Source organism: Drosophila mojavensis, unplaced genomic scaffold (genome assembly GCF_018153725.1).
Source record: "Drosophila mojavensis isolate 15081-1352.22 unplaced genomic scaffold, ASM1815372v1 contig_36, whole genome shotgun sequence".
Lineage (NCBI taxonomy): Eukaryota > Metazoa > Arthropoda > Insecta > Diptera > Drosophilidae > Drosophila > Drosophila mojavensis.
In genome coordinates, this window is record NW_025318858.1 from 20,600,292 (window position 1) to 20,615,155 (window position 14,864).

General features: G+C 40.3%; 5 protein-coding genes across 8 annotated transcripts in view; 3 read left to right on the forward strand and 2 right to left on the reverse strand.

Annotated features, from left to right (window-relative positions):
* The first annotated feature begins 91 nt into the window (after positions 1–91).
* LOC6577426 lies at positions 92–2,131 on the forward strand. The gene is made up of 2 exons (XM_002003357.4): positions 92–343; positions 414–2,131. Exons 1-2 carry the CDS (start codon positions 188–190, stop codon positions 1,833–1,835), a joined length of 1,578 nt encoding a protein of 525 aa, XP_002003393.1. The 5' UTR covers positions 92–187; the 3' UTR covers positions 1,836–2,131.
* A 34-nt stretch (positions 2,132–2,165) lies between these two features.
* Positions 2,166–3,585, reverse strand: LOC6577427. The gene is made up of 2 exons (XM_002003358.4): positions 3,145–3,585; positions 2,166–3,086 (listed from the first exon to the last, which is right to left on the reverse strand). The coding sequence occupies exons 1-2, from the start codon at positions 3,494–3,496 to the stop codon at positions 2,326–2,328; spliced, it is 1,113 nt and encodes a 370-aa protein (XP_002003394.2). The 5' UTR covers positions 3,497–3,585; the 3' UTR covers positions 2,166–2,325.
* Positions 3,586–3,651: 66 nt separating this feature from the next.
* LOC6577428 (50S ribosomal protein L27) lies at positions 3,652–4,302 on the forward strand. Its single transcript, XM_002003359.4, has 3 exons — positions 3,652–3,783; positions 3,845–4,008; positions 4,071–4,302. The coding sequence occupies exons 1-3, from the start codon at positions 3,720–3,722 to the stop codon at positions 4,272–4,274; spliced, it is 432 nt and encodes a 143-aa protein (XP_002003395.2). The 5' UTR covers positions 3,652–3,719; the 3' UTR covers positions 4,275–4,302.
* Positions 4,303–4,986: 684 nt separating this feature from the next.
* On the forward strand, positions 4,987–6,615 carry LOC6577429 (la protein homolog). The gene is made up of 2 exons (XM_002003360.4): positions 4,987–6,065; positions 6,128–6,615. The coding sequence occupies exons 1-2, from the start codon at positions 5,091–5,093 to the stop codon at positions 6,323–6,325; spliced, it is 1,173 nt and encodes a 390-aa protein (XP_002003396.1). The 5' UTR covers positions 4,987–5,090; the 3' UTR covers positions 6,326–6,615.
* Positions 6,616–7,899: 1,284 nt separating this feature from the next.
* LOC6577430 (protein spire) overlaps positions 7,900–14,864 on the reverse strand; it is a 55,444-nt gene continuing 48,479 nt past the window's right edge. Inside the window, exons 1-8 of one of the 4 annotated variants that reach the window (XM_015165662.3) lie at positions 13,277–14,160; positions 11,945–12,021; positions 11,704–11,881; positions 10,184–10,237; positions 9,347–9,501; positions 8,653–9,273; positions 8,277–8,596; positions 7,900–8,199 (exon numbers count right to left, since the gene is read on the reverse strand). In XM_015165662.3, the coding sequence (XP_015021148.1) occupies positions 7,977–8,199; positions 8,277–8,596; positions 8,653–9,273; positions 9,347–9,501; positions 10,184–10,237; positions 11,704–11,881; positions 11,945–12,021; positions 13,277–13,598 (1,950 nt within the window). In that variant the 5' untranslated portion in view covers positions 13,599–14,160 and the 3' untranslated portion in view covers positions 7,900–7,976. Of the gene's footprint in view, positions 8,200–8,276; positions 8,597–8,652; positions 9,274–9,346; positions 9,502–10,183; positions 10,238–10,472; positions 10,839–11,703; positions 11,882–11,944; positions 12,022–13,276; positions 14,161–14,864 lie in introns of those variants that run through there. The other 3 variants (XM_002003361.4, XM_015165661.3, XM_015165664.3) reach the window with 3 other exon arrangements.

Here is a 14,864-nt window from a genome sequence, read left to right on the forward strand (position 1 = left end):
GAATTGCAGACCAATCAAAATGTTAATATTTAAAATTCAACTGTTCTTGTTTGCAGACAGGGCTGTTACGCTATGTCAGCTGACTGATATTATCGCTTTTTTTTAATAGGGCAGCACTTGGCTTTTTTGTATACTTTTGTATTGTTTAGAGTAGCATTAAGAATTTAGACATAAGCAAACAAAGAATATGACAGATTGGGGAAATATTTGCCGCATTTGCAGCAGCCCCGCAGACTATAATATATTTGCCAAGATACCAACATATTTGCACGGCTCAACAAATGAGTTTCTCAATTTTCAGAAGCCAATTAATGTACTGCTCGAAGAAACGTCTGGACTAAAAGTAATAAGAGGAGAAAAAAAAAAAAAAACAATTGGAAATTCATTTAACTTTTACTTTATACTCTCTATAGATATCGCCAGATGACGGTCTGCCCTCTGTTATTTGCGCACTGTGCATATCGTATTTGAAGCACGCCGTAACATTCCGTGAACAATGTATTAAAAATGCACTCAGCCTCAAGCTAATCGAACTATATCAACAGAAGTCTTCAAAAAATAAAGCCGATAAGGAGAGTGCACTGATCACGGCAGAACAGTTGCGTTATGTGGAGCAACGACCAGTACATAATCTTCTGCTGAACAACAACAGAGTGAAGCTCGAAAGAACGGACAAAGTGCACAAGCAACTGCTTAATCAGACTGTGCCCCAACAGAGCGGCAACAGCGAACGCGAAATACGGTACTTAAACGATCTATTTAATAAGCAACGAAATGCCGCTCAGGTCAAAGTGGAGTTGCCATCGACAAGCGGTCAGACCTGCAGCGGAAATGGCACTGGCGAGGAGGAGGACTACGCGGCGGTGACCTCCAGCGATGAGGAGAATGCGCTGTCGCGCAAGCACAAGAATATCTACAACTATAGTGAGACAAATTTCGAAGAGGATGATCCCATGGAACAGGCGCAGCTAAGAGACATCAAAGTGAATATACCCGAGCCCATGTGGAAGGAGCGCAAGTGTCCGGCCTGTTTTAAGCGATACATGCACGAGGATTCGCATAAATTGCATTTGGACAATTGTGTGGAATTCCAATTTTTTAACTTTATCGCTGAACTGAATAGGCTGCAGGAGATAAAGCGTCAGAAAATGGTATCGCCCCATGAGTTCATTCGGCGTATGATATTCGCTTTGCACAAGACATGCACCTGGTTGCAGGAACATTCCATTGACAGCGAACTGGCTGAGAAACTGAATCAGGTTAAGATCACCAATGGCAGCAGCAGCAGCAGTGCGGACAAAGCTGACAAAATTGAGCCAATCAAGGAGAGCGTACCCAAGGCATCGACATGCTGGGATAGTTATCCATCTTCCAATGACGATGCCATCTTCAGCAGCAGTTTACTTAAGTTTAAGAGCGGCTGTAACACACCCATAACAGCGGAGAATAATGTCCTATATGCCATAGAGCGCTCCGAGAGTCGCAACTCACAAAACACGCCCAATCCGGTAGTAAAGAAACCCATACCCATTCGGTGCGCAGGGCCTCCAGCAGCAGCAGTGACTGCTTCACCGTTACACGAGGAGCGTGCTCGTGCCACATTTCTGGAAAAGTTGCAACGAGCCACCGGTACGCCACAACACCTGCAGTCGCCGGTGACAATCACGCCCACCTCAGCAGCACGTTGCTGCCAATGCAATTTGATATTCACTGCGGTGAGCGAACTCGAAATTCACAATGTTATGCATCACAATGGGCAGTGCAATGCAGGCAACGCTCTGGACGAAGAAGCCCAAAGGCGTCGTATTATTGCCCTATTCGAAGACGATATCTAATTTAGAATTTGAAGCTTAGGTTTATATTGATTTAATTTCGTAACATCATTAAGTCTGAAAAGTCCCCTTTACAAGTTCACTGTTTAATTTTTAGATTTCTAATTTTTGTTTAATTTATGTGACGAATCTCTGACGTATATGCATCTACATATGTATACCAACATTCATTCGCTTTAGTTATATATGTATATGTAATTCGACTCTAATACTTAAGTATTTATGAAACACTTATAATCATATAACTTTAAATACACTTAGAATAAGAAATACATTTTGGTGTTATCTCAGCCAATTAACAATACAATTTTAATTAATTTAAAGTGCAATGCATTCATTAAACAACCGAAACATTTTTCGTTCTGTATATTTAAGTTCAAAGCTTCATTATATTTAAAATTCATTAAACTCGTATATAATATATAATACATACATTAACATTAATTCATGCGAACTTAGGTTCAAAATTTAATCATATTTAAAAGCTAATTAGTTAGGCATAAACTCGAATGTGTTCCATTAAAAGTTCATTGTCTAATAATTGAGCTTCGATTAGATTTTTTAGAAGCTGCATCAAATCCAGGGTAAGATTTGGCTCCTGCAAGGCAAACAATTTATTCAATGCGTTAACCAGTTGGTCCGACTGCAATTCTAATTGACTATTGTCTGGACGTGTGGCAAAGATGTTGGCGATCACTCGAACGCCGTAAACGATTCGCAGCTTGCCGGCAGCTGTGTTCGGATCAAAATTTACATTTTCCATGAAAAAATTGAGCAAATGTTGAAAATGAGCTGCGCACAAATCGCGCTCTCGGTTAACTAGCTCCAACTGGAATACAATATACATATAATAATCGGCCCCAGTTTCGCCTGGCTGTTTTTTGTGTAGGTTCTCGGCAATGTAACGCCGATCCTCTTCTCTAATAGAAGCAGCTGCTCGAGTGGCTATCAAATGCAAGCAAATGCCAGCATCTTCCTGATAGCCATGGATATCGCTTGCAGGCAGTGTATACAATTTCCACAATTTGCTGGCCAATTGCATTTGCAGCAACATGCTGGCCGACTTGCTGCACGTGGCCAAAATGTTGGCCAGCGTCCAAAGGCAACTGCGCTTCAGTCGCGGCTCCTGATTGTCCAAGAACGTCACTAGGTAGCTGCCAGCCATTGTTGTTATTTTCTCGCAGACATGTGCGTCGCCTAACGAATAGTTGCACAGGCATTCGGCTGCTTCAATTTGCCGTTGCATCTGCGTACCTATTTAGCGGATGACATTGAGTGATAGATGTAAATCTGAGTTGTCATCTATAGCTACCTGTAAATTCCTTAATTATAACTTGAGTTGCTCCCTGAACTTCAGCAAAGGCGTTAATATTTTCGTTACCCTGCAAAAATGCATGGCTTAGCCGGTACATATCCTCGCCTGTGGCATGCTTACGACGCTTTATGCGACTCGCCATTCCTTGAACATCCTTAATTCCAAGATTCTCCAATTCGCTAATTTTATCCTTGATCTGCCCCAAGCCAAAGCGAAGTGCATCTGTAGTATTTGTTCGCAATTCTTTTCGCTGTTGGCGAGCATACTCCCGTATTCTGAGCCGAAGAGCAGTGTCATTTATCTGAACACTTGTTGCTGGTGTTGTTGAGGATTGTGCCGCCATTTCCATTGTTTTGTAATAATTTAAGCCGACAAAAACAAATTTATTTACACCACCGGCTTTTGATAATTATATGTGTGTGCCTTAGTAGAGCAACACTGTCCACTGTTTTGATGATGTGCGGTATTTACATTCTGTTGTTTTCGATAACATGGTATTTGTTTAACTGTGTCTTCCGGTCACACTGTTATTCAGTTGCATAAACAGTCGACCAAAAAGAAAAACAAATAGAATGTCGTTTAGTATAATGCAAAAGCTTTCATTGCAATGCCTAAAGGCTGATCAACCGCTCATAAGTAAGTCAATAATATGTTATATGTTAAGAGAATTAACCGACATTCGTTACTATACTAACAGCAACAATACGAAACGCCAGCAAAAAGACCGGCGGTAGCACGCGGAACAAGAAGGGCCATCCGCGTCCGAAACATCGTGGTTGGCGAGTGCAAGACGGCCACTATGTGTCCCATGGAACCATTTTGGCTACCCAACTAACGACCCGCTTTCATCCCGGATTGAATGTAAGTAAACTTGTCCATTACAGATTTCATTGAAAATGATAATATTTTAACCTTTATTGTAGGTGGGCCTTGGACGTAATGGCACATTATTTGCCATAGAACATGGCAAAGTTGTAGTCAGCTGTGAGCCCATTGATCCAAACTGGGATCACACCTGGATTCAGCGCAACTATGCTGGTCGCCAAGACCAAACTATTCATAAGAAATTTTTCAATGTAATTCCTGAGAAGCAGCATCAGCGTTTCCGTCTTGTGGATGAAATCTAAATTGATATTAAAATGTATTTAAAAATCAGTCATGAACTCTGACTACTCCCAGTACGAGACCTGAGTAAATATGAAGCTGAGCGGGCCTTATGCACCACCAGTGTAGCTAAATGCTAAGCTCCGAAATAATCTGAATTGTGGTAGTAGGATGAAGCAGTCCTCTAAGTGCATTGCACTGTCCCACTGACTCCCATCAGGCCTGGGTGACTGAAGAAAAGCTGCAGCTGATGCCCTTTATATAGGGCGACTTTCACTCAAACACTAAGTCGCTCTCAAATGTTGTGCCTGGCGTAAAGGTATTGGTCGTTGCAGTCGAGCTTTAAGTGACCAATGGGAACAGCCTCTGCTGCTGCCAGCACTCCAGCTCATTTTACCACTGAATTTACTCAATTACAAATACCATAAGACACAGAAATAGAGCGACAGAGATATAGGCTAGATCTAGCCGAAAATAGGCTCAGTTGGCTGCAGCACAACTTGCAGAAGTTTGATCTATATTTCTCATCTATGTATGTATGTGTTAGTGAGGGCCTCAAAGTTGAGTCAAAGAAGTTGGGGAACATAAAGCATGCTTTGGGACTAGACATTTTTGAATTTATGAGCCGCTATTTTAATTTTAAACTAAACTATCGGTAAACCAGTGCTGAAAATTGTAACAGCTATCGCTATCGATTAAGTAAATTCTGTTTGCTCTTTGCTATCGATAGTGCCATCGGTTCAACAGCTCTATTGCCGCTTGCCGCACACGTGTTTGCACCGCAGCACATTTCTCATTTCATTTTCTTGAAAATAATCTAATACGAAATATAAAGTAAAATGGCAGAAGAGACTGTAAATGCAGAGGTAAATGCCGAAGTCAAGGAAGTAGAGAAGAAAGTTGAGGAAGTTGTCGAGTCCGAGACCGGCAAAAATGGTGATGTGAAGAAAGATGACACAGAGGCTCCAGCGGGCGAAAACAGCAAGCAAGAGCGCGCAATCATTCGGCAAGTTGAATACTATTTCGGAGATGCGAATTTGCATCGTGATAAGTTCCTTAGCGAACAAATTACAAAGAACGAAGGCGGTTGGGTGCCACTCTCAGTGCTGGTCACATTCAAACGTTTGGCATCGCTCTCGACAGACTTCGAGGAAATTGTGAATGCATTGAACAAATCCGATGAGGGCCTCGTGGAAGTCAGCGAGGACAAGCAGAGTGTGCGTCGTCACCCCGAACGCCCAGTTCCCGAACATAACGAGGAGCGTCGCAAGGAGATTCAGGAGCGTACAGTATACGCTAAAGGCTTCCCATTAGAGTCACAAATGTCAGAGATTCTCGATTTTGTCAGCCCCTACGATAAGGTGGTCAATGTGACAATGCGTAAGCATTACGACAAACCCACCAAGTCGTACAAATTCAAGGGCAGCATCTTCGTCACATTCGAGAAGAAGGAACAAGCCAAAGAATTCCTTGAAAAGGAGAAACTCGCTTACAAAGAACGCGAGCTGCTCCGTAAGTGGCAGATTGATTATCTAAAGGAGAAGCAGGAGGAATATCAAAAGAAGAACGAAAAACGTAAGAACAAGAAGGAGGCTAAACCAGAGCCCGAAATTGAATTGCCTAAAAACGCGATCGTTGTCTTCGAGGGAGCTCCAGATACTGTCACACGTGAGGAAATACGCGAGGCTTTTGAAAAAGTCAAGGACTTTGATATTGCCTACATTGAGTTCAACAAGGGCGACACCAAGGGCTCCGTACGTCTCACAGAGGCGGATGCGGCCGACAAATACATTGCCAAAGTGGAGGATGCTAAAGTATAAACTCATAAAGACATGATAATTTTCATTGAAATACTTATTTATTTGTCCACTTACAGCTTAAATTCAACGATGAAGTCTCTCTAACCCTGCGAAAGGCGAACGAAGATGAGGAGAAAGAGTTTCTGGACAAGGCGATTGAGTTCATGAAGAAGCGCCGTGACTTCTCACGTGGCAAGAACAACAAGCGCTTCGGACGCAAGCGTCACGGCGGTCACGATAACAAAAATAACAACAAAAAGCAACGCTCAGAGTAGCGACTCCCTCACCTGAATGAAAATTAAAAACCAACAAGAAAAAATGTTAGCTCTAGTTGTTAGCTTTAAGCGACCGCGTTTTGTGACATCCAATTGCAACTATTACTAGTTTTCCAATAACGTAAGTCTAAGATCAAAGTATCTGAGAAATATGTATAGTTTACATAATATGAGACGAACTCTAATTTATTTTAAATTACTGATTCTTTATTTCTTTTATGAATAATTTGTTTACTCTTGCTGAAAGAACAGTTAAAATAAATATATCAGTTTGTAATCTATCATATAAATGGTCTTTGTTTGTTGTTGAAACGGGAAGCTTTCGGATTACGCATTTCAGATTCTGTGGGGCTTTATTCTATAGTGAGTCATTAATCAGAAGTAGCATTCCGCTCGAATTTAATTTTCGAGCAATGTGACTTCAAAAATAAAAGGAAATATATCTTTTTTAGTAGTTTTATTTATTTTTTTATTGCTGTTTTGTATATTTTCGTTTTTTGTTTAGTGTTTGTATTGTGTGTGTGTGTGTTTGTTTGTTAAATGAGAGAAATATTAATATACATACAAATGATTTAACTTAAAAACAATAAAAACTAATATATATATATATTAATTTCATAAATTACAATTATTAAATGCTTTTATAAATTACAATACGCAAAAAAAAAGAAACCTAAAATTTTCAAAATTTGTTTTTTCCTTTTATATCGTTTAGTTAAACTATGTTTTAATTGCAATTAAGTGTAAAATTATATTTAAATTTAAACTAGTCGCAATTTATTTATAGGTATTTATAATATATGATATATGAGAATAGTGATTCAGCTTGAAGGGAGTTAGATCTTGGGAGGGTTGCTACGTGAATAAACAAAACGGATTTTAATCTTTTCAAACAAGAAAATAATTGAAAAAAAAAAAAAAAAACAAATAAACAAAAAAAAAGAACTGTGCAAGCACATAGTTTATAACAGTATTTCCTCAACTTTGCCTAGTCGCAACTTAAGGATTCAATCTTTAAGGCCTATGCGTATCGAAGGCATAAGCTGTGGAGCGCTTTGGATTTGATAACCTATTTAGAAACGTTCACATATATCTGCTAATTGGGTATAGTAAATCGTTCTATATATATGATTTTTTTTCCGTTCGGGTCTGTGCATTAATACGAGACTTAATCAACATTTATACATAAATTAAACAATTACAAACAACGTCATCGTATTATATATCGCACGGGGTTTTCATTATCTATATGAATTAATATATATATTTATAGATGCATTTATATGTTTAAGTTATATTAGTAGAGTATCTACGAATGTATTTATATGGTGGGGTGCGCGCTCAAGCATGTCCCTAGTCAGAAGAGAAAGAAGTTCTCAGCGTTGCGTTTCTGCCATTTCTCATTTTTACTAGGGGTTGTACACTTAACACTAGACTAACACGATCTAACGATTTACAACGATAACCAAGCGCTTGATTCAACTCCAACTCTCTCTCTTTCTCTCCTCCTCTCCTCTCTCTTTCACCCTATCTGTCAATCTTAAGTATACAACAGTCCATCCAAAATATGCATATGTGAATTATTATATATATATTTATATATAATGTGTATAATGTAGTTAATAGTGCTGCAGATCGCCTTCATGTAGTTCTATTTCCAGACAGGCGTCAGATCCAGCGTGAGATTCTGTATCGTCCGATTGCGTGCCGAGCTACGCTTTTGCTTCACTGAACTGGTGATCTCATTGACCAGACCCTGGCAATCATTGCAAACGGTCACCTGCTCACCGCGCAGGTTTTCCTTCTGATCTTGTTGCGTCTGTGCCAAGTGGCTGCCCGACGAGAACAGCGCAAAGCCGCGCGAGAATCGCGATCTATAAGAGAATGAGAGAGGGGTAGGGTTAAGTAACTTTGATCTGCTGTTTGTCTTGCTTTGGAGGGCAGTACTTACTTGCGCTCCAGCGTGCTGCTGTTAGATAGGGGCCGATGCGCCGGACTGTGCACGGGCAGGCTACGTGGTCCCTCCATGCTGCGGGACATGGCGTTGTTGTAGTGCTGCTGCTTCTGCTGGTACTGATGCACGCCAGAGGGGCGCATGGCGCCCGAATAGGAAGCCGACATGGATGCCTGATCGTGCAATGCCTCCACGGCCTGACCAGTGGCAGCGGCTGCCGCGGCTGCTGAGCCAGGGCCGACACTAATGCCCGGCGTGCTCATGTTTGATCTTTGGTGCTTGGGCGATGAAGGTGCACTACCCACTGTGCTGCGAGTCTGTGCGAAGATCAGAGATTAATCTTTAGCTCATTCTAATGCATACTTACACTCACCTTACGATCTGACTCGGAACGCAGCAGGCGCTCGATCAGAGATTTGGGAAACTGATCGTCCATGATGTTGCCCGTGGATGAGGAGTGCATGTGGTGGGCGTGGTGCGATGGCGATGGCGTATTCGAGCTGGCCGGACTGGACAGCAACGAGGGTGAGATCAGCACCAGCGGCACATTGCGAAAGTGCTCCGAGGGTATGCGCATCTTGGTGTAGCACTTGGCGCAGACGGTGCGCTGGCACAGCTTGCACTGAATGCCCCACGGGCCGAAGAAGGAGAAGCGTGTGCGCAGGCACAGAAAGCAGACACGACGCTTTTCAACATCCTCCTTGACGCGCACATCCATGGGCAGGCCCTCCAGCTCGGCTTTGGTCATGACGGAACGTATGTGAACGATCTCCGCTAGCGTAACGGACAGACGATCATCCCCACGTTCCATCCAGGTCTGTTTGTCCATAAAGGACTTGTTCCATGGGCCAAGCGAGGATGTTGAATGCGACGCCGTGTCATCAGCTCCAGACGTGGCGAGTGGCTGCTGATGCTGTTGTTGCTGCGGCTGCTGCTGCTGCTGTTGCTGCTGTTGGTCCAGTGACTGCAGCTCCTCGGGTGTCTTTTTCAACAGCTGCGCAAGAACAGAGTATTTAAATAAGTTCCTGGATGCGTCATAAGATTAATTGCGCTCAGGTGTAGCTTACCTCTTTGGACGAGCCACTTACGTCATCCGACTGACGCGACTCGGGCCGCGTGGGTGGCATCGAGTGCGTCTCATCCAGGTTGCTCTGGCAGCCAACGATAGTGTGACGGCGCACAGAGCTGCGTCTCGCCTCGTTCTGTGCGCTCAGGTCGAAGGCTAAGAGAGGGAGAAAGGGAAGAGTTGTCATTAGTTGTGATGCGACATTGAAGGACGGTCAACATTGCGTATGCGTTATGTGTTTCATTGAATGTGTATGTGTGTGTGTGTGTGGATAAATATAAAAAGTAGAGCAAACGATAACGAAAACGAGAACAAGACATACACAAGCAGGCAGGCGAATGAAGACAGCGTAAGAATGTTTAAAGGTGTGTGTGTGTGTGATACGTACATATATATGCAGAGGATGTATGTAAAACGCTTTAAGGAAATGTTTTAGAAATATAAAATCAATGTTGACTCATATGTAAAATCAATATGAGACTGTTTTTAAAAAGAGTAGTTAATATAGAAATTAGGTTGATGATATATGTATTAATATTGGTATTTAAACATTTTGTAGTTTTCATTGTTTTGTGGTAGGACTCAAATGATTCGATAATGAAATAAATCAAATGGCTCATAATCTCGCATACTATTTTAATGAATTTAGTTTCCCAATGCTATTGATATGAAACCCAACTTGAAATGGTTAAAAACAAAATTTAAATTAAACATAATTTTATGAGTAAATTTACTGAAATATTTGCGTTTCACTTGGACATGTATTGAGTTATATGTTTTGTATGAACGATGCAAGCAGAGGTACACTGTAAATCTTCAGTTATTCTCGCATATTTACATTCCAGTGCATTATCGAAGCTGCTGCCACATTCGTCCTGTTGCTGTTGCTCCTCTGGGCAGCGCAAACAAAAAATCGTGTTGCATAGTTTAAGGCGGTGTTAGCAATTTTTTCGGATTTTGTTCGTAATATATTTATAATTTTTTTTAAAGCGTATTCATTGTGCACATTTGAATTAAAACTTAAAAAATATATGCAATAAATATTATTCAAATAATATTTAATTTCTGTGTTAAGGCACATCAACCAAAAATGTTAGTTTGCTACAAAAATAAATTTGCTCCAATCCTTCTGCAACATTTTTGTTTTTATTTTGGTAAACTTGTTCAAGTTTGTCAATTTCTTTACATATATTTCGAGATTATTTTTCTTGTTGTGTGTGTGTGTGTGTTTGTGTGTGTCTGTGTGCATATCCATAACCGGCATCAAATGTCTTCATCCTGCGCTCACACCAACTACAAAGATTTATTCCAACCAATTATAGACTTCAGCCAATTCTCTAGTCGATCCATTATTTAATGTTTGTTCTTAGTGCGTTTTGGCATATTATATAATACATTTGATTTTGTTAGCAAAATCATAAAACAATATTAATTAGCGGTATTTGTGTGTTCAGATCAATAAATAGGCCATAATTTAACAAACGTTCAAATACCTTTGTAAAGTACGTTTTTTGTTTTGGTGTGGTGGAGGAGTGGGGAAAGGGTTGGAAAAAGTAAGAAACAAATAAATTGTAAATTAAAATTTAAATAAAAACAAAAACCACATTATTTTAAAGCTTAGTTTAAAATATTGCACAAAGTATTAAGGAGAAGTTTTTACTATCAATTTTTGCCATTTTGTAAAAACTATTTATCCTAGCGTATAAAAGTCTGTCTATGTCGATTTTGATTTATTTGTATAATTGATTTCATTAAATTAATCAAGGCCTTCAAATCATCATTCATGGGCAAGTTTAAAGAGGTCACAGCTTAAGCTCCGGCAACAGTTGCACATATTTTCAAGACATCGTTACGAATCATGAAAAAGCAAATGACAGACAATATTTTCGGTAGCCTCAATCATAATCAAAATAAACAAAATCTTACAAATCAAGGTATAATAATAAATAAATGAAAAATTACTTGTTTTTGGCAACGAATTAGGGCAACCAGATTTATATGGACGTTAACTTCTGTTACTTTTATATTATAAATCAGTTTTAGGTCAATAACAATCAATAATCTATAATCATGCATTCAGCTCGTTCGTAATATTATCCATTAAAGCACTCACTGACAGCTCAACTGATTCTATAAAACACATATCAACTAGTGCTAGTTATTATCGAAGCTAACCCAAACAAGTAGCATTCTAGCTAGTTCCAGTTGAAGCTTGTAAGTAATCTAATCCACAGAGAACTCGTTCCTTCATACCTTGTGCACATGTCATACATATATACATATATATATATATAAATGTATATCTATATAGTATATATACTAAGTGCCGATATCATATTACAATATAACTTGACTTACTTGTGCGTCTGGGTCGCAGTAGCATTGCCGGCGAGTCCTGTCTCATCTGGGAGCCAAAGTAGCCGCCAATGGGATATGGCGGCATTTTGGGCTGAGTGAAGCGATGCGATTCGCTGGCCGCCGTTATGGAGGCGTTGCTGCTGCTAATGCTGGAGTCATCGAAGTTCAGCTCGTCGTCCTGGTCAAGAGTATTGCGATTATTGTATAATTCCTCCATGTGGCATGTGTGCGATTGACTTACCTGCAGTTTTGAGAAATCCACTTTGATGAGCCGCTGCCGTGAGCGCGACAACGTTGAGTTTGTTGAATTTGGAAGCACTGCAAAAGACAATTGAAGAAGAAGAAGAGGAGATGTAAGTCTTGGATCCAAAGCGAAAGTAAATTAAACTAACTTAAAGCTATGGGAAAATTGATGCATATACCACTCTCTGTGTGACGTTTTCTTTGATTAGATTACATGCTCGGCAAGTTGTGCAAGTTGTTGCGTCTGACCTCTCACCCTCCCTCTCCACTTGTGGGGCAACTCTAGACCCCGAGCGTAACCAGCTCCATGAAGCTCTCCATAGAGCAGTCGCCCTCTGCTCGACTCCATTCGCTTGGGTAATTAGACAAACGTCTTGGGCTGCTCTTTTACTTTGTCATCTTAGTGTCGCTTTGTTTGTCTCTTCTTCTTTCTGCTTTTAAGTGCTCGGTCTGGGCATTCGAGCAACCGTTAAGTTAGCGCATTTAATAGTTCTACACTCTACACTCCTCTTCCGCTTGTGCAATGCTCGTGAAAGTGCTTGGGAAATTAGCCAGAAGCGAGCGAGTGTCTCTTTAATGTGAGCTGAAACTCTCCATGTGGGGTAATTTTACATTTTTGCATTTAAAATACTTTTTTATTATTATTCAACTTTATAGCACACATTTAGTTCTGCTTGAACTTTTGGTTAACTAACAGCTGTGTAAATTATGAAAATATTCGGTTGACAACTGCCTTTATGGGCCTAGGAATAATTGTGAAATTGTGAAAGTTGTTGACGAGTAAAGTAAATAAAACTTTTTGTTTATTGATATGATATGATATAGTGATAATGCAGGAATTGTCATTAAAATATTTAGTTAATTTTAAAAATTTATAAATATAAAGACTTTTAAAACCTATTTTTTAATATGTACTATTATTGTTTTGTTATATATTGAAAGATTTAATATAATAAAAATTATATAAAATATGAAAAAATTGTTTCATTATTTGCTTTGTTTTAAATGTCATACAAATTTAAAAATACAAATATTAATATAAAACAATATTGTGATCAACAAAAATAAATAAAATAAAAATAAATAAATAAAAATAAAAATAAATAAATAATAAAACAAAATATTTTCTTGTCACCCATATAATCTTTATTAATCGAGTTTCTATGACGTCTCTATTTGATCAACTTTTTTGCTATGGCTGACTGCAACTTAAGTTGCTGCATTTAATACTTTTTCTTTGATGCCGGAATTCGCAGAAGCAACTAGCTAGCTTTGTATGGAAACTAGGTCAATGCAATGTGTGCGGCAACAACGGTAATTTGTTTGATACCTTTTGATGTCCTGACAGCCTGACGCGGTTTTGGTGTTGGCGGATTGACAGCATTTGTAGCAGTAGCACGCGGCGCAGCACGTGGCGTTGGCTGTGGCTGCGACTGTGGCTGTGAATGTGACTCAGCTTGCGACTGCGAGTGCAACTGCAATGGCAACTGAGCGGCAAGAACTGTCTCGGTTTCCGTTTCGCTGCCGCAGTAGAGCGAAGCATCGCTGGCAACATCAACGACATCCGCGTTGCGTACGATGTGATGCGATTTAAACACGGCGGCGGCTGTTGAGCGCTTGGCACTGGGCGTCGTTTGTTGCTTGGCATCCATTTGTGCGAGCGGCGACAGCACTTTCGTGTGTTTGGCTAAGAAAGTTGGCTTCCACTTTGCATTGCATGCGCAAATATATATCCGCCAGCCTACCTATCGGAGCTGTTGCTCCACTTTCAGGGCACTTCAATTCACTTCACTTCACTTCGCACAACAACAACAACAACAAGAGAACACTTTGGGAATGACTTTTGTTGTTGTTTTTTTTTCTCCTGGCTGCTTTTTTTTTATACTTCTCGCTTTTCACTCTTGCACGGTTGCATTCAGGCTATCGATCCGACAGGCAACCAACCCCACAGCAGTTAGGCTAACAGTTGTTGTCCCATTTTTGGGGGTGTGTGTGTGTGCGTGTAGTCTGATGATTCGCTGGAGGTTTGATTAATTGACTTATGGACTGACAGACTGACTGACAGAGCTACGGTTTTTTAACACTTTTGTTTCACGTATTTCTCATTTAAAGTGCTTAATCAGGCCGTTTTCATTTTCAACCCGCGCCACGCGTCGCCTGCGGCCAGCCACAACAACACGTAGCGACACCGCCGAAGCTTAACACGAAACTGTCTACAATCAACTGTCTCTCTGCCACGCATATGCTTGAGCTCGCAAAGCTGACTGCGCAAAGCGCATGCGCCAAAGAGAAGCACACATAACGAGAGAGCCAGAGAGAGAGGAGAGTGACCGTGTGTGTGAGTGTGTGTGTGAGTGCGAACTCACGCTTTGTTTTGTTTTGACATTTAACATTTAAAGACCCCGGCTACGCTGTTTGTGTATGTTACGTCACGAGTTGTGTGTGAGCGGCGGCGGCTATTGATGACGTCGTGCGTAAGAGAGCGCACAATGAGAGTTATTGAGTGCGTAAAGCTCTGCATTAGATTACTGCAAAAGTTTTCAGTCAGGCTAATGAAAGTGAATGAGCATGCTTGAACAGTTTAACGGTAGTTGAATTTGTTTTCATGTGTCATTGAGAGCTTTGCCCATACGAAATGCATTGCCGATTGTGTGACATGTTAAATTTATACAAATTAATTTGTACACATTATTGAAATCAATTTTTATGTATCACTTAAATTATTGTATATTGTTGTATAAGTTATAAAAATATTTAAATAGTCCCATTTAATTTTAGTCCCATTTTAATGTTGGTCTAAGCTCACACCGCAACATATGTAAACAAAAGCAGCTGCATGCTTTTCGGCTGAGTCACTAATAGCGCCATTTTGCAGGCCGCGCATATGGATATGCAACACTGTTCAACACTGTAGCGAC